At 37.0% G+C, this 20019-nt stretch overlaps 1 protein-coding gene across 1 annotated transcript in view; it reads left to right on the forward strand.

Annotated features, from left to right (window-relative positions):
- LOC135694921 (guanine nucleotide exchange factor subunit RIC1) overlaps window positions 1–9851 on the forward strand; it is a 72357-nt gene extending 62506 nt beyond the window's left edge. The window contains exons 29-35 of the mRNA XM_065213808.2: window positions 52–79; window positions 654–778; window positions 1844–1974; window positions 3831–3947; window positions 5820–6000; window positions 6950–7141; window positions 9470–9851. Of these exons, the coding sequence (XP_065069880.2) occupies window positions 52–79; window positions 654–778; window positions 1844–1974; window positions 3831–3947; window positions 5820–6000; window positions 6950–7141; window positions 9470–9716 (1021 nt within the window). The 3' untranslated portion in view covers window positions 9717–9851. The remainder of the gene's footprint in view (window positions 1–51; window positions 80–653; window positions 779–1843; window positions 1975–3830; window positions 3948–5819; window positions 6001–6949; window positions 7142–9469) is intronic.
- Window positions 9852–20019: the final 10168 nt, after the last annotated feature.

The following is a 20019-nucleotide window of genomic DNA, read 5'->3' on the forward strand; positions in this document are numbered from 1 at the left end:
TGAATGTAACTAAAGCGATATATTCTACTTATTACATTTTGTTCATTTCAGGCCCGTCACTGTTGAATCTTGCGAACAGGTAATATAATTGTCCCAGTTATGATTAGTTTGCTTCGTGTTTCATAACTCAAACCTAGACCTCCATGCTTCCTATTGCCTGACAAATTGTAAGCTTGTTTTCCCCAAGGTTTAAACATATTAATTCTCTAATTGATCTTATGTCCTTTATTTGCTATCGGTTCTTGGTTTTTGTCCATAACTTATTGCTTCTTAACGTCATAAAATCTCTGATATTTGTTTAAGTTATTTAATAACCATTATCTATCATTACCCATCATTTCAACCCATTATTTCAACCCATCATCTTCGTTATATCTCCTCTATTTTGTCTTTATTTGCTTCAATTATTCACAAACCAAAATGATGACGCTATATCAAGAATGACTCTCGAGTTCCGCCAAGTTAAAACAACTTTCGATTTTCATTCATTTGTATGAAAACATCAAAAAGAAGGAGCTGGAGGCAAATATAACAGAAAAAAACTTCTGGTAAAAAAGTGAAATTTTAATGATAAAAACGCCGTCAGTTTTCTTTCAATGTAACTCTAGCTCCTGCACTTCCAGCATCGATGGTTTACTGGTTTTTTCTTTCAGTTCTTCACAGATTTGATATTGGCTCGCCATGCCCGTAAATTACTGTCCTCGTTCAGACTGAGGGATTTAGGCCGATTTTCTGCACATCTCGATTTCGATCTGGTTTCTTGGTTTACCAGAGAGAGGTAAGCATAACATAGCCTCAGTTGACTGTTTAAATGAAGACAAGTACTTTCAATTCACTTTTAAGCCAACATTGAGCGGTTATCGAGTATTAACAACCTCCCGGGCTATGTTATTCAGATCCAAATGTTCCATGTCGGAAGATCTATCACCCTTTCACATTGTTAAAAGCGGTCGCCGTGAAGGAGGTACACGGCTTTGATCAAGAAAAACATTGAAGTTAGGACGTCAGAAAGACGGTATCTGATTTATTCTAAACTATGCAACCATCTCTAACCTTTGAACTCTTGACATCATGTTGACATCCTTTAAACAGGCCATACTGAGATATATGATGCTAGTTTTTTTTGGAGGCACAAAAAACTTTGAACTAATTGGTGTCAAATGCATTCCGAATCTTAACTGGCAACGAAGCAATTAAAACAGAAAAATAGAAATCAATTCATTACCCATAATCAACATAGGTCATCGCTTTTAAACAATGATTTATTTCATAACTTTATTGCTATGAATTTCCTAATTCTTTAAGGGCAGTTTACCCATTAGCTGGTTTTCAAGGAGCCCTCCGATAAAACATCAAGTACACTTTAAAAATTCAATTTAAAAATTCGAAAGCGAATCAAACTATGAAGCCGTATTCTTTTACAATCCCTAAAACTCTTTTGTCTATAAAAACTCTTTGCAAGAACATCGATGCACGATTTGCTAAAAAATGAGTACAGCGTAAGAACATGACGAGCCTCAGATAAAGATTAAAAGAAAAATGCTGCTTTTTCAAAATTTATTCTCATGTTAACAAAGCCAATAAATTTTATCTGGTAATTAACTTGCAATTTTAGCTATCAATGGTATGCCAAACTGGTACTGTATGGAGTGGTCTTAGAAGCAACTGATAGTATATTGTTGTAGAAAAATCATTGTTGAAGTAAGGACCATATCAAGAACACCCTAGACTCTAATTTCCCAAAAAACATCGAATCTTGACTGAATTATCTGGTTATTTTAGATTGTAAAGCTTTCATCGTCAATATACCTGAGTCGTCTATACTAAATTTGTTTTCACCTAGGTTTCGAGCAGCTCGTATCGACGACTTCTTAGATGCCCTCATAATGCTACACAGGCAGTTTGAATGGTCCTATCCAGTGGCCCCCAATGGATCGAGAGTATCGTCCACTTCGAGAGATTCAAGCAAAATTTGTAAGTTGGACTATTTTAATCCTATTTGCCGGAACACAATGACGGAAAACTTGTTAAGAGCTCGTTACTTTAAAGTATCTACTCTTTTTGCCGCGTATCTTAAGCTTGCCTTTGCCAAACTGCTTCATCCTTTAATCCGCAAAATCCTATTTTCAACCATGGTTAACTGGACGAAAAATCCATCATTTGAATTTTTTTCTGCAACTAAAACACATACCCTTGCCTTAGCCGCGAAGGAATGATACTTCCTTCCGCAAACCCACATTCCTAACAACATCCTTCGATCGCTAATCTCTTGGTTGGTAGACAAACGCCTCGATATTGGTTCATTGCTGTGAAATGTTGGGCTTAGTAGACAAATACAAAGCTCAGGAAACCTTCAAATGATTCGCTACATACGTACACTTTGTTGCCGTTTCATGTCGGCTACTAGAATTAATTCTCTCTATTGTATGCTCTCTATTGTTCGGCAAATTCGTTTCTGTTGAGAGAGTAGGCGCACATCGTTGTTGTACACGCAAGGAATGCAAACATTTCTAGGCGCTTATTGTTTCTATCAACATTCCCACTTCACCCTTTAATAACTTCCGTTGCGTCCTAAATTATACACAAGTTAAAAAACTTTAATGGATGTCCAGCGTTCCCTATTTGTGTTCAATGTCTACTTGACTAATGCAGTTGCGACGCAGGTCTAGCAACTAACGAGGAGAAACATCATATTGCAAATGGAAAACATTTATCTATTCTTCAAATGTATTTTAGTAACCCTTAGAATAATATATCGAAAATACGACACATAATCCTGTTCATTTAGCCTATTATACTTGATTACTATTTCCAAAATTCCAACAATATTTTGGAGGATTGTTTGCCATAGTAGCGGATTGCCTGTCGTATTTCTTATGATAAAGGTGGGATTATCCGTGAGTTTTGTATCTAAAATAACTGTTATTTACCCTTAATAATCCTTATCTTTGGCTAATCTGTCAGGATGACTCTGATTCATAAAAATGAATGTACGCTTTCCCATCTTTCGTCGTATTTAGCTAGTGGCAAGATCATCAACCATGTCTCCACAACCAAAGTCCACATCCAGTGCTTTTACTTTGATTTGGTCATTGTCATGAATTCAGAAACTTTCCAAGCGATGGGTTTAAATTCTATCGAAAGGCCTTTCCATTCGTGACAGAATAGAACATTTAAAGCTTTTTAATTGTCTTAGTTTTATAGTTTTATATGAACAAACTTTCCGACCCTGGGGGCTGTTCACTTTCTTCAAATCTTTCTTGATCAATCGAAGGCCATACGACACTAAAGCACGAGCCTTCTTAACTGGTTGAATATCAGCCTCAACAATATAGAATGTATTGAATCAGACGTTCCATTTTTCTTACCGTTGAATGTATAATGATATAATATCAGTCTGTCTGGTGAAAACGTATGTTCTAGCCAATGAAATAGACTACCTTGGAACATCCTACTGTCATATCACATGATTCTCTCATACAAATCTTCTGTCAATAGAAGGGAATTTTTCCCACTTTTTAAGTTTTTTTAAACCCTGTTTTTTACGTTTTCCCAATGGAAAGCAGCGACAATTGAAATGAATTTATTTCATAAACTTTTTTTGCACTTGCCTCTGTTAATACTCAGCAACAAGCTGATTAATAGTGATCTTTATTTTCCATCATTCGTGACGTTTTCATGCTATCGTTTTCACATTTAAATGTTTTCAGTTGAATTGGATTAGGTGGGACTGGATTGGATTGAATGGGATTGGACTGGATTGAATTGATTCTATACTTAACGACCTTTGTATATACAACTTGATTGCCATTAATATTCATTTTTTGTAGCGTACAGAAGCTCAGATCAGACGCCTAGAGAAACACATACTCCGCCTCTACTGAATAACTCTACAGAAAATGACGACATTGCTGACGAAATTCAAGCAAAGTTGGCTTCCATCAGAGGTTCGAGAAATAACTTTTTTTCTCCATGTTGGCGATATTTTCTCCATGAAAGCAAGTAAATATCGCAAAATTTCAAACATTTGCCCAGCATTTATTATAAGTTCTCTGCCCTTTTAATGTCTATTTTAAAGACAAGATTTGCTGTCACCTTATCAATAATGTTTTTCCATCTACTTTTGTAATACAATAATAAGCTATTAAATTTCTGAAATCGAAGTGACCGAAATTTGCTTTGTGCATAAAATCTCGCCAAATCCTACCTTCTTTGGAGAATTTCTTTAACTCTTGTTTAATTCCTGTGTCATCAAATCAAACCTTTGAAAAAAATCTACTGCCAGTGACTATACCAAAAGACACTTCCTGCATCGACAAAATCCCCCAACTCACTGTTAATACCTGTGCCATCTAATACCACCCTTTGCAACATACCTTCTACCAGTGACTTTACCAAAAGACACTTCCTGCTTTGGCAAAATCCCTCAACTCACTGTTAATACCTGTGTCATCTAATAAAAACCTTTGCAACATACCTTCTACCAGTGACTATACCAAAAGACACTTCCTGCTTTAGCAAAATTCCTCAACTCTTTTCTAATACCTGTGTTATCTAATACCACCCTTTGCAACAAATCTCATACCATTGATTAATCCACAGACACTTGCCTCAGTAAATCTCTTCCTCTTACCAGACATTTGCTTTTATTTACAAAAAGCTGAATTACAAAACGAAATCTCTTTATTAGCTTAGATGATGCATCTCGGTCTGCTTTGATTTCATAAGCAGATAAAATGTGCTCGCCTATTTCCCAGGTCATTGTCACCTACCGTGATACTTTTGTCTCAAAATGAAGCACCTCTCTGCTAGCAGGCCGCCTTAATGAGGGCGATTTGAGGGCGATTTATGTTGTAAATCGCATCTCTTGTTTGTGAAAAGTAAAGATTGTTACTGTATTAAGCAAGCGATATCCGATTATGAGGGTGGCAAGTCGATCCGATGCTGTCACGAAGATCATTCCATAGCAGATTAGCGATTGTCCTATTGGAACCATTAATTCCTACGCGAGGACCCTTAGTTATGCTAAACGAAACCCTAATCTCAGGAAAAACATTTTTGGCTTTTGGTGCATCTGCCTTAGTTTTTTACCCCGCCAATCAGACTGATACACCTGTCACATAATCGAAGTATGTAACGGGATAAAACCGAAGGAGAAACGGGAGGGGAAAACGCATACATCATAGCGTGACTCGTGCTGCATAATAATGCTTAAACAAATATGCTAGGGCAAGGACTCGTAGAAAATTAAGCGATTAATTCCCATTTAATACCTTGCCTTATAAATCATTACCTATGCATCGTCTCTCCTTATTAAGGTTTCATTCGTTTATGAATGGTTGCCCTGCACCCTAAGCCGTTAAAAAGTAATTGCATTATATAATTTAAGCACTGTGCGTATGTAAAAGCATCATGATATAAAACCTATCAAAAATATTGTCACAGTGCTTTTCACAGGCTGAAATTGTGCTATATACCGTTTTAATGTATTTTAACATACAAACATTACTGTATAAAAACATGCTACAATGTGCCTGTTGTTAAGAGTACTGTCTTCTAGTTCACAGTGGCTAGCCAAAGGTGCTTAAAATGATGATATCAGTAAATTTCCTTGTTTGCTTGAGGCCGCTTTCCTTATCTTATGTTAGGGGTATGAGCAAAAACACAGTTGCATACTCTAATTTTACTTCGTTAATTGAAATTATGGTGTAAGGAACAAAAAGCTACCAAGAATTACGAAATGACAAATGAAAGCAACACCATAGTTATGTCTCCAGCCTATCATTTGCCATGTTCATTAACCATGCATTTTTCCCTAGTCGAACAGTCCGAGGGTATGGCTGGTGGCATTGAAATGTCAGAGACAAGCTCTGTGGCACAGTCGTTGGATTACGAGCTGGAGAGTGTCGATGGGTGTTCATGGGTCACGGAACCACCTAACATGATGGAGCTTGAAAACAAGACACCTTTGGGCTCCAAACAGTGTGAGCGACAGCTAAGGTAAACTTTTATGCGATATCGAATGCATAAATTCTGCTCCGTGGTATAGTTTCTCTTCGTAGGCTGCTTTTTCTCATAGCTACCGTTCCTAATTTTACTTTAATTAAGCCTTAATATGCTTTTTCTAACTTTTGAAGCATAATCAAGGATGTCACCACTCCAATGCAAAATATTTATAAATCTGTATTTGGTTACTCTTGCGTTCTTTAGCATTGTGATTTGATAAGTTGGGGATACCCTTTGGTGGTACAGCTCTCGGTTTTTAGAGTTGGATGGTGTTGGCATTCTCCCCTTTCATAGCTACTTTCAGCTTCCAAGGTCAATCATTTTCAACATTTTGTCTCCCATGGCTCATTCAATCGTGGCCTTCAAATCATTGCCACAAAAATCAACATCCCCATTGAAGAATCAAAATTTGTTTTGTTTTTTTCTGAGTTCGGTCATTCAATCGATATTCTCCTTTACGAATGCCATACCAGATACAACCTTTATATTATTTACACAGATAAGAGAAACCTTTTGTTAGCAGATCTAGTCTCTCCTAAACCTTGCTAAGTTCAATTATCTTCAGTTAATCGCACTGGATTGAAAAAACGCGATTTTACTATATATATCTTTGCATAAATGCTACCCCCTTTTTAGTCATTCCTTGTTTTCTAGGGACAATTTCTGCTTATGCCATAAACATTTTCTTCCACTCCAGTTTGTCGGGTTTATCATAAGGCCAGTGACTATTCCCGCCTTAGTGTGACGACAGCCCCTAAAGAATCTATGATTCTATTGAAAATGTAGGCTTTAAAATTCTTTGCGGGTACGGTTGCGGTTAGTTATAGCTGTAAGACGGCGGGTCCTTAATGAGTTAAATTGTAAGTTCTCCTTATCGGGCAAGATCTGGTTCGCAAAGGATCATAGGAGATTCTTTATATGACGCGCTGTTGCGTTGTTCTAGACATTTGCTTAAAGTGTTCGTGGAGTCACGTTGTATTGACTGGTGCATACTCGTTTCCATGATGCTTGGTGAGTTGAGCGGACTTTCTCAAACCATTGAGAAGATGATGACTTGTAAAGACCTAACATCCTCAAGCCTCGACGCGCTGATGGAGAAAATCAATTCACTTGAAGTATGGGCCGAGCAAAACTGGTGAGTTATAGCGCATCATCTATAAGATGTTTTCTTCATTGGTTAGTTTTATTGCAATGACGGGATGAATTTTAAAAGTGCAAATTTTAATTCGGTTAACTTTATGCGGTTCTGACAACTTAGAAATATGCTAGGGTTTGAAACAGTGCATTTGGGAACATGCAGCGAAACTTGTAAGATCCTATTTGAAATTATCTGCATTCCATTATTTTATGCGAAGATTTAAAGAAATTGAATTTGTCAGCTACATATCTTTCAAGCTGTTGTAGCTAATGGATCGTTATGATTTTCTTTTGCCTTTGTTTTACACGCAATCGCATATCTCTAGGCAACCAGATTTGAAAATTGATTCGGCCTTTTGGAATAATTCCCCCTTTTCTCTCTGAGATTTAAACTAGCTAAATGTCATAGCTTATTTCTCTTTTAGGATTCTGCAGTTGCTTTTAGTTTTAACCCTCGTTCATTAAGCATTATTGTAGGACTTTCCTCAAGGCAACGTTCCATCATGGTTTCATGTCGCAAAAGGTGACCGGGCTGCTTTTTCTATATACAGACAGAAAGAAAACCCGTTAGCTTATCATGCACGGAAATCTCCGCGCTATTATTCTCACTGTTTTGGGAGTAAGAATGTAATGTCTGCGTTAGAATATGTTGCATTGTTTCATTTGCAAATTTTTGCCGTTATATCGTAAGTGCCTACGAAACCAGACAGTTTATCGTGGTTTTCTGCCAACCGCATTGACCCTAGAAAAAAGCGTTATGCCAAGGGCCAAACTATCAGAGGTTGGGACAGTTTCCTACGGTTTGTCAAGTTATTTGTATTGCAGTTTGCAGAGTCGTTGATGAATAAAACGATATGATACCTTAACGTTTGCAAAAGACATGCATAAACACTCCAAACATCTTTATATTAACAAAAAAGTGCTTATGTCATTTGCGTAAGAGGACGGAGAATAATTAGATTAATACATGAATCATCCAATATTTATGCATGTTTGGTCACTTTTTGCAATCGGTCATATGCAGTTTCGGCGTTTAAAAAAACCCCGTTGAATCGTTATGACCCGTTGTTCTTATCATCATGAAAGTTGACATAACCTTCATCATAATCATCATCATGATCGTAATAATAATCAAAATCATCAACATTATGATCAACATCTTGGTCATCATCATAATCATAACCATGGACATTATGATCAGCGCCATTGTCATGATTATTATTATCGTTACCAATCATTATCCTTGCTATCAATCAACTTCATCAATCTTTATCGTGATAGCAGCAATCATCATCAAATTAACGTCATTCCCCCATTTTCTATGAGTATTTAAAGTTCTACTAATGTTATTTAGCATTTAATATATTGGTCGTTGAGTATATGTTTTATTTAGGGTTAGGTTTTGTATCAATACGAGTATCGGTCAAATTGAGTTTTATGTGGTTCTCGTTTAACCTAGCTTCTTGATTAAGTGGATTGATTCATTCAATCATTTGGTCATTTTTTGATTACACGTTGTGATATTACTACTTCGCAACTTTTCAATGAGTTGTGTACAAAAATTTGAAATCGGTCTTTTTATGGCATTAGGTAACTGCCTGAACAAGGATGCTCCTAATTTGTTTATCTTTCAATTTATGATCCTTAAAAAGTCTCAATTTTCCTGATCGGAAGTTTGGTTAATAAAACTGAGTTCAAAATTTGGAATTCATATTTTTATTGCGTTTGTTGTTAGAATTAGTTCTGCGCCTTTTGTTCCAAAGGGAACAACCAAAAAGCTCTGTGGTTATTTCAAAGTACGGGTAAATTTACTGCCTCCTTAATCAATCTAAATTTAGCAGTTATTGCAAAACATTTATGTGTAGTGTTTGTAATATCCCCCGCCGCCCCCCAACTTTTGAACTTTTGTTGGAGCCTGTGCATTTTCTGTGACCTCCTCCTTGGTGGCGATGGTCTGCAACGCAGGCTAGTTTTTCCTTGAAAGATATACAGGAACAAAGCAATACGACGACGAGAATCAGAGATAGCACTCTGATGAAGCCCTGTATGCCGGGGCGAAATATTAGTATATTTCTTAAATTTATTTTATTTTGAAAATTTTATCTCGTGACATCGGATTCTCGTCGTCGTATTGCTTTGTTCCTGTATATCTTTTATAACAACACTCATTGCAAGATTCACAGAATCCGGCGGACAGCCTATCCTGCGGTTTTTCCTTCTTACACAAAGTTTTTCCTTGCTAGTATTTTAAATGTAAAACATTGACCAATCCCTTTTGGAAAGTTCATTGCCCTTGGTGATGCCTTTTCTTGCACTTGTATTGCAGTACTGGATATCAGTTTTTGATTTCCACAATCAAGTCCTCTTGTGAAGAGCTGTATGCCTCTGCAGTCAGCGAGGAGCCAAAATCAGAAGCCAAATTATCTCCTTGTGAAGACAAAAGCTTTTTCAAGGAAGAAGAAAAGTCAGGTCCTGCTACAGCACAACAGACCTCCGAACAGCTAAAAGATGGCGATGCAAATAGCAGCCATCCAGAGACAGATGAACAGCCTTCAGAGTGTATCATATGTTGAACTTCTCTCTGCATGTGGCTATTATATCTTATTTAATTATAGATTTGGTTTATTTTAGATTTCCCGAAAAGCTAGGGAAAACAGGGTCGATTTTGTGAATAGATCTAAATATATATCTGCAATTTATTATAACAATGATAGTTTTCATGTTATTTTTTGGACCTTCTTCTCTTCAGGTAACTAATGTCATTTTATAGAAAAGTTTGTTGCGCAACCGGCATGCGGTAGCTAGCTTTTGACGGGAGGAGAAATGGCCTGTATTGTATTCTGTATATTAGGCTGGTTGTGGTTGCAAAGCATTGTGGTTGCGCAAGAGCCTTTTAATAGCAAACACAATGAAATGGAGCCTTGTCAGTAGTCAGTAATTGTAGTATGTTAACCTGATACTTGGATCAGTTCGCATGGAGGATTTTAGTATATATGAAGTGAGGCGATGCTTGTCATGCTCGACAAATTTTTAAACTTGCGAATAATGAGGGTAGATCGGATAGAAGCAGGAGGAGCTGAAAAAGTAACTTCAGTGATTTTTATCTTAGAAACAAGGCCAGGATTTCAATTTCTGTTGAGTTTTTCAGCTGGTATTCTGAATATATTAAGTAGAAACATTTTCAGATGTATTGCATTTGCTTATATTAAAGGCATTTGACACAGGTAAAAGTGGCTTACAGCCATTCGAACACGAGCGGTTGACCAATTAAATTGCACACAGAGAAAAACACGTGAACAGTTTCCGCTTTTCTGCAAATCGGTGAAATCCTAGAGCAGTGCGCAGTGGTTTCACGTGAGCGGTTTTCAATACCTTTCTTGTGCGCGTGCTCTGATCAATTTGGCCTAAGTTATTTTTGGATTCGCTGTACTTGTGCATGTCAAATGCCTTTAAGGTTGTCCAACTATGTTATTATCTGAAATTACTGCCCGGGGGTTGGGTAAAAGGGTCGAATTTGTAAGAGAATATATTTTTGGGGGAGGAGTAATATTTTGCAACGCACTCTTTGTGATGTAATTCTTTAATTTTGATTAAGTTTGCGTAACAAAAAGCTAGTCATGGCTTTTCCCTACTGGTGAAATGGGCATTCCTTTTTGGTAAAAGGGGCTTTGTGACTCATTCTTTTTTCCGCGATCACACTGCTCTGTTTTCAAATGAATACGCTATGAATATGATGAATATGCGTGAAAAAATGATTACCCTGGACATGCGAGTTACATTGCTAAAGGTTTTTCTTTGTACTTTGGGTTCAAATAAAATTGATTGCAGCCGAGGAAGGTGGTTCAAATTTGCAAACAAAGGGCACCAAGCCACCTTTTTCATTGTCAAACGCAATGTAGTGTGTTGGAATTACGATTTTACCCGGACAAAAATAATAAAAAGCTGTAATTTGGCACATAGGTTCCATACGATACTGGGAATAACCAGAAAAAACCCCATCAATTGGACATTGGGGAATTCCTTATTTGGGCAAATCCCATATAGCGCACTGATCAGCAGGGGTTCAAATTTTGATGTCGCTAAAACCACATTATATTTTGAAAGACAGTTTCATGCTGAACAACTTTTATTCAAAATACACGCCCTTACAATGTGGAAATAAGTACTTTCTGGTCAAAAATAGCAGATAGGGGGCAACTGGGCAATAGAATGTATACAGTAGTGGCGCCAGGGGAGGGCTAGGGCGCTACAGTCCCTCCATCGGAAGCATCTAGCCCCCCTATCGGAAGAAAATTTTAGGTTATTGTCGGAGCAAATTTGACAAAAAAACGTACGAAAATTGCATATTATTGTTAATTTAGCCCCCCCCCCCCTGTTGGAAGCTAAAACCCCTCTGTCGGAAGATTTCTGGCGCCACCTCTGAATGTATATAAGTTTATTTGTGAACAACTTGTATATTAACAAGATCAAAACATGCGATGATGAAATCCTATCCAACAAGGAGTATGTTAAGAATCCCGCTAAACATTTTGAAATTTCTGCGATCCGTGTATTATTTTGAGAAAATCTGCGTCAGGCAAGTGTGTAGAATTCCCTCGTTCCGTTGAGAAATTGCCAGATTTCTGCAATCTACGATAAAATTTCCTAAAACTCTGTTCTTCCGCAAGCACTGATGACATCTTCATTTGGAGAAAAAAGGCAAGGATCTACCCTGTGCCTTGCAGACAAATATTCTTGCTGGTAATAACTGCGGGTACGAAGGTATTTTAATGCAGAACACAGGAAAAGGTGAACCACGTTGAAATGTATATATATTTGTATCAGGATTTTCCAAGTCCGGGTTTTCCGTTTCTCATAACTATTTTCCGGGTTTTGGGTCCTAGGTACTCTCAAAACAACCTTTTTAATGTGCGCACTTCTCAATTGAAAAGTTTGCAATTTTTGGGATTATTCGGAGGTCAACTCTTTTTCTGGTAAAGAAGGGCATAAAGGGAATATTTCTGGCCCAGCATCAAGCTGTAGTTTTGTGCAGCCACTTTGAATTTGCACTGAATTTGGCAGTGTTTTTTACGTCTAAGTAACAAAAATTACTAAGATGGAGGATGTCAATGAAAAAAGTTGAAAAACTGTCAGAATTGAAATCTTCATCTTTAAATTAGTTTATAATGAAAAAATCATGTTGTTTGGACCGTTCAGTCGCGAGTTACTTTGTTTTGAATATTTAGATATTTCTTTAGATTTCAGCGGAATTTGCTGCTGCAGTGAAAAAATTTAACTAGAGTCAGCCCGGGCTGAGTGGGCCCGGGCTATGTCAGCCCGGGCTGAGTGGGCCCGGTTGAGTCAGCTCGGTCAAAATGCGCTCGGGTTGAGTCAGCCCAGGCTGAGTGGGCCCGGTTTAAGTCAGCCCGGGCTGAGTGGGTATTATCTTACTTTATCTTATTCACACACTTAATGATTTTGCATCGATAGAATTTGCGATATAAAATGAAAATACTACGCAAGAGGATCAGCCATTTTTTCTGCGCGCTTTTCAATATTCACTCGTCCCACTTTTTTTCTGCCCAATCACCACTAAATTTGCATATTCTAAGGGTACATATGTTAAATAAAAGTTATTCAGCATGAAATTATCTTTCGAAAGATGTACATACTATGTGTTTTTAGCAATATTAGAATTTTGAACCGATCAATTACTGATCAGTTACTGATCAGTGCGCCATTCTGGTATTTGCCCAAATAAGGATTTCCCAATGTCCAATTGATGGGGCTTTTTTCTGAGCATTTCCAACTTAGTATAGAACATCTGTGCCAAATTACAGCTTTATATTATTTTTGTCCGGGTTCGATCGTTTTTATATCTAATTCCACTACACTAATAGTTAGCTTCCACTTAGCAGAGTTTTCTGGCCTTTTCTGCCAACCTCGTAATTCAATTTGTTGTTCAATTTGAAACCAACTCTCTTTCGGTCTGGATCTACCCCTGCGCCACGTCTTTGCCTAAGCAACACCGTTAACAAGAACTGAAAGAATACTAAAAAGGCGACCATGAAGTTGTTTATTTAAAGTCAGGTACTTTTCCAGTATGACCTAGCCATAAAAAAACGAGCTATGTCAAAAATTATATGTACTTCAAAATTAGGAACACTTTTTAGTCAAGTTGCCAATTGTTACATGGGAGGCGATGTCAATTAAATATTTTTCAGCGTTTTCATTATCCAGCTTTCTCCGTTTTGAAAGATGCTGTAGTCCACAAATCTGGCGGTGGGGTTGAGAAGAGGCCGCTGCCTAGAACTACTCCCATCCCAAATCCCAAGTGTGCGGAAATTGAAAGATACATGGGGACAAAAGGAGACATTGAAGAAATACAGTGCCGAGGGACCACTTCTCGGTACCCCCAGAGTACCGAAAAAATCAATTTGAGGATGTTTATCGCATATTCAGGTTTGCCCGCGTCTATTTTAATTCGAAAGTAATCTGAACTCGAAGCGACATAACAGCGACCGTTAAAAGTCACTATTTTACGAGTTGCTGCACTTGGAATTGAGCCTATCAGGATTCATTTCTCAAATGCTGTTTTGTATATGTGCAGCGAAATGCCAGCAAAACATTGCAAACATAATAAAGATGTAAGAGAGAATTTACGACTATTCATTCACTTGTTATTTCCTAGAAAAGAACAAAACCTGCTTAATTGTTTTGATTGAAAGCAATGACAAGACTTATTAGGTCCACGGGTCTCATCTAGGCCTAGCCTAGTTTGAAGGTAGGAAGGGAATCAATTTCTTAACATGCCGAAGCTGTTAACAATTTAATTTTCTCGAGAAAATTTAATTCAGATCATAATCGTAATTGAAGGCAAATTCTATGTTAAAGTTGTACATTAACTTTCGTGCGTATACAGGGAGGGTTTTCAAAGGCAAGTGTAATAGGACTGGACGCTAGTCTACATCATTATGTTAATTTATGTTGCTTATGTATAGTATGTATTGTTGTAATTATGTTCAAGCAATTGGGGGGGGGGGGGGTTAAATGATGATTTAATTTTGTTGCCACATCCTAGGTGCCTAATTTGCAATTCCATTTTCAACTACTAGATAAGGAATGACAGAAATATTTTTGGGGTTGTCTTGTCCCCCGCACCCTCTCCGGTATTTCCCCCCTGACTGTATACATTGACGGTATACTTTCCTCGCCTGCCCACAGGAGCCATATTGAATTTTTGATTCTGCTGCGGTAAAGATCACATGATCCAAAACGTTAGATGTCGAAGCTAGCCTAAAAAGATTTTATTAATTTACTCTCGATTATTCCAATTTAGAATCGTTTCAAATTCAAAAAGGATCGCAAATAAAAAACAAGCAACCATGACAGCAACCCCGTTTTCCCTTCTTGATTTAATAAACTTTTTTGAAGTCCAAGCATTACGGAAAATCAACCGGGGATTTTCTGTTGCATTGAATCTATGGCTTCAGGAAAAACTTTACGGGATAGCCAATTCTAAGAATGAATCAAAGTATTAGTGTTTTCTTGGAAACGCAGTAAATGGTTTCTTATTGTAATATTAACATGTTTCTTAGAATTATGCAAAAAGACAAAACTTGACGTAAGGATAATTTTGAAGAGTCCTTCTTACGAAAAAGGTTCCATTTTAAGATCTCTTTTTGGCGGTGTTGTTATTGGTTATGTTATAGGAAAGTGGGGGTTTTGTATCACCCCCCCCCCCCCCCCTTCATTGTCAAGTTTCTGCTAATTATCTGCCAATAAAGTTGGTAAAAGTTTCTGCTAATTATCGGGATCTGCAGTCCAAACTGCTTTATCATAAATGTTGTTGTTGTAAAATTGCACTTTCTTGTAAAAAAATGTTTTGTTTATATATCAAGTAGGAGCGCAGATAGGCATTGGAACTAAAGCATTACCTTTTTGGAAATCTCTGAGAGAGCCATGGCCTTTGAAGTTGAGAAAAATGTTGCTAACAGATCATCATTTTAAAATGAGATCAAGACATTATTTTATCCTCCTTTACAAATAAAGTTTTTTCGTGGAATTGATTGTACCATCATGGGTGATCATTTGGAGAGGGTAATACTCTCCAGGCCCCTGAGCTATGCAATTTCATCTGTAATGACATCAAGTACGATTTGTAATATAATTTGTAAATCATTTGTAAAATATGATTTAACAGAGAATATTTGAAGAAGTTGGTTGAGTAATCAAGTTAGAAAATGAAAGTACAAGATCTTGTAACAGGAATCATTAAATAAAGAAAAAATATTGTTCTTAGATTACGGTGATTACGTAGATTATGTAAATTATGGTGGAATTTATAAGGACATGCGGTTGAATTGATCTTCAACTCATTTTTTCACTTCTTTTGAAGTGAAGGATGATGTTTAGTGTTCATCGGAACATCGATCGATGATTGACTAAATTTTCCATTAAACGACAAACGTGCTGTTTCAACCAGTGCGATCTTATTTAACGTGCAGAGGACACAGAGCCAGAGAGATGCAAACTGTTTGTGCAGTGTGTAACGTGATTTCTACTGACTGATTATAATTTACAATAGTGCGTATTGATATAGAAAACTGGCAAACTTGATTAAGAGTTATACAAAGGAAAGAATATGCTCGATGGTTAACAATGGTGTGATGGATTAGGTTAAAATGACGTGTAATTAACATAGAGAATGATGAATATAGAATTACGTAGGCATGCAGAAGAAGCAATGATGGATTGTATAAAATGGCCTAAATTGAATCACTACAGATGCAAGTGAATTTTGAATGAAAATTCAGATAGCAGGGAAAAATACAGCGTTTCTCCAGGCAAGCTTAATGATGTATGTTATCTTCTAGCTTCATCTTGCTCAATTTGAAATCTCTTCGTTTGAATTTTAAAATCCAAAATCACACTTGTTAATAAATGATATCCATCGTTGCCTCGTGTGCCCTGGTAAAAGATCATCCTTGTTTGCCGTCATTGCAGTTGCAGTTTAATTTCAACCGACTTAAACCCACTTTATGATAGATTAATATTACGCAGGCGTCATTCTGGTGAATTTTTGTCTTAATTCTCATTTATATATTCTTTACTTCAGAGTCCTCCGCTCCAGTGGCGTAGCGTGACTTTTTCAACTGGGTATTCTCTATTAAACAAAAGGGTGGGGCAGGGTGTGGCTCGATGGGGCTTGATGAAAATAGAGGGATAATAGGAAGATTAAAAGGACTAGCTTTTGACATTTTATCTATTACCTTAACACTTTTCTTTCTGGTTCGGTTGGCAAGTACTGCACTGTCAGGGCATTACTATGATGAAAATGATACTTTGCTGAAGAACCCAACGCAAATATACTTCTCAAACTCATTCATTGCATCAAAATACCACTAACCATTTTATCAAAAGTAATTCAAATCAAAACGTACATTGAAAGTCAGTAAAATTTTGCTAGTCGAAATATGTCCCAATAGTTGTTGTTAAATCGTCTAACATTTGCACTGATGTAAAGAGGAAGTAACTGTGAACACCTACTCTTGATACCTTAATACAAAAGGGCTTTCGAAAATTATTCACGTAGGGCATTACACGAGTTATAAATAGTTTGTGGTATGCAGTGGATGCAGTCTAGACTTTTTTTTCATGGCTTAATCGTGATATTTTCAATACAAGTTAATGATTGAAAGAATCGAAGGTAATGAGACGAGCTGCACAATAAAGCAAATAAATGAGCTCGAATAATGCAAACAAAATAGGCCAACAATATAGGTGAATGCACCAGGCAACTATAAGGATATTACCCAGGCCTATCTGCATTTACTTTAATTCTATCACATAATACAAACAGAAGCATCCCTGATTGACAAGCAATAACAAAATTGGCATTTCAAGAGGCACAGATCTGAGTCAGTGTAGCATTATGTAGAAGCCTACCTTTCCTTTCCACTTTGCTGTTGGTAGGTTAAGATTAGGGGTCAAATGAGAGAATGATTATTAAACAGTAATACGGACATTGCAATAGCTTTTGAATGAAGTCATGTTTACCTTTTTCGATGAAGATCCAACACTCCAACCGCTCCGACGTCCATTAATTGTTTATATCGATCTCAAAATGAGACTATTTTGAACTAACTTTGATGCTGTACGCTGCAAATTTCTCAGCGTACAAGACCATTGTTTTAGCTGATTAACGGCAAATATTATTCATGGAAAGGAGCATTTCGATTGGTTAAAGTACCGTCTAGGGTATTCACTGCGTATTCATGACCGATATCCATTCAACATGAAGTAACTCAATCTTCAAAGTTAGCTTCAAAGATCTCCCAGCCTCTCTATGCGTCGCAGTGTTGTTTCCATGAATTTCGTGATATTTTGTACTTGTACAAAATGTAGAATATCGAAGGTAATGAATCCAACCAGAATCAATAGCCCCAAAACATTTTTAGTTATTACAAATATACGTCGTATTAATATTTTTTCTGAGAAATCTCAGGGTATTCACTGAATACCTTGAATACCCGGACGCTACGCCACTGCTCCGCTTTTGATGGTGCTTCTTTCTCTGGTTAGTAACGTGTGAACCATGGTACACTACATTTAATGCTGCTATTCCAGCTTTAGATCTTGGTGTCTTTTTGACAAAGAGGTTACTGGGCACGCATCAGCAATCAAGGTTTTTATACTTCATTTAATCGGCTCAAAACTTGTTTTACAGAATCCACTATGTCTTGCCTTTGACCGCTAAAAAGAAGAACTTTCACCTGTCTTTTTGCTTCAAGACTCGCGTAAATCGTTTTAGTAAGTAGGTCATAGAACTCCACACAAATTTGCTCTGCTTGAGTTTTGTGATACCTGAAATCAAAGCCTTTAAGCACATTCAGCACATACGGATACTCCATACTGCAAATGCTTATTGACTTTTTGTCTAAAATTTGATATAAACTGCAGTGGAAAGGTCTTTTGCATGCACCTTGAGTGGCTACGAATACAGATGCCGAGTTTATTAGAAATTCAATTCGTGGATCAGCTTCTGATAAATCGTTGTAAACCTCGCCGTTCTTTGGAATAAGAATAATTTGCACCGGAATAATTTGTCCTTTCGCGGCTGGAAGAGCCGTCTCTATTGACCTGCTGAAAAACAGAGCCATGTTTTTAAGGTATTCGTGAAAATATATGTTGCACAGGACTGAAGCGATGTCACCCCGTATCGTTCCCTTTAGCGGGCACAGCTCAGAAGCCCAGATTAAATTCAATGCACTTGTCAGCATTGTAATGGAAGCCAGATCGTAAAAAATATTATCATTCAAGATTTTCAAGAAGCTAGCAATTAGGCCATATATTGCGATGTCTAGCCAGCATTTTACCAAGATCATGGTGTGAATTTTCCTTGATTGTACAGACATTTTGAAGAATTTTCGAATGTTGCCTGCAGTTAAATTCAGCTTGCTTGCCAGTGAATGTTTCTCATGTATTGTGTTGTCGCATTGTGATGCCAAACCAAGGTAAATTATCAATCCAGAAGAAAGATTTATGAGACATGTTTCGAAAAAAAAAACTGCTACTGCTAGAATTTCCATGTCGTGCAAAACTACTATGTTTCTTCTGAGCATTTTCGTGTTTTACTTGTGTTGTAAAGGTTTGGTTAAAAACAATAAAGATAGGATGTGTTTTCTCAGAATATTAATTACGTAAGTAGCTGGTCACATTGGAGGCTTCTTTGTTTCAGGAATGCGTAATTAGTGATTCTTGGAAATAGACAAAGGCAGGCTCGTTGGGAACTTTTATTCTATGTATAAAGTTTATTCTTTTGAATGAGGATTGGGACACGTTAAAGGCAATCTGTCTCGTTGTGGATTGGTTAACGAGAACAATAGCTGGAACAATAGCCTAAACACGATTCCAGCACTCCGCCATATTTTTTACAATGCGATAAATTAATGGGGGACTGGAAACAATAAAAATCCCTTTGTTCCTATAATCAATCAACGTCGTGACAGATTGCCTTTAATAGATGGAGCATGTATACAGTAAGTATCCGTATATTTAAGCTGAGGCCTCAGAGAGTTTTCTTATTAACAGAGACTTTTCAACATCAGGGTCTGAGTTTCTTATCAATACGTATTGTCAAGTCAATTTAAGTCAAGCTATATGACAGTTTTGTCCTCGGACGCGTCAATATTTCTGGTAGAAGTGTACAATACAAAATCTACAGTATAATTTTTCATATCGAAGGAATACACACACTACAGCCATCCTCGAGCATGAACAGAAAATGTAAACCACGAAACTTTTGATTGAAAATAAGAGACATTTCAATTTCAGGCCTAAAATTATTTCTTATAAATTGGGCCCCCTTCAAAGAAAATGAAGCCTGTTTCTTACACAAGGGGGTGTCTTATATGTGGGTACTTATAGTATTCGGTCTCTGGGGTTCTAGCTATGGAATGCATCGATTTTGAAAAATACATTAGAATTTGATTTTTCTGATTACATTGATCAATAAAACTTGAATAGGGGGAATTTGTATTGGAATAGAGGGCATATTACCGTACTTGTGTTGTTTTTATTAGACCTTCAAACTTTCAGACCCATCGCCATTAATTTATACTTATGATTCCATTGATTTATACTTGTAATTTCAAAACAAATTAATAAAAACTGAAAACTCTTCCATCTGACATTATTAACCGTCAGAATGATAATTGATAGTCGACAACCCTTATATCACCTTTCTTCGTAACAATTTGATGATAAGAATATAACACTGTAGACACAGTGTCATACCTTTATTCGAAATGGGGGGCGGGGGCTGTAGTCCAGTTTCAATTGAAGATAAATGAAACCGCATTGGGATTTTGTTGTAAATTGTGGGCACCATGCATT

Source organism: Rhopilema esculentum, chromosome 8 (genome assembly GCF_057945365.1).
Source record: "Rhopilema esculentum isolate cy_ngs chromosome 8, ASM5794536v1, whole genome shotgun sequence".
NCBI lineage: Eukaryota > Metazoa > Cnidaria > Scyphozoa > Rhizostomeae > Rhizostomatidae > Rhopilema > Rhopilema esculentum.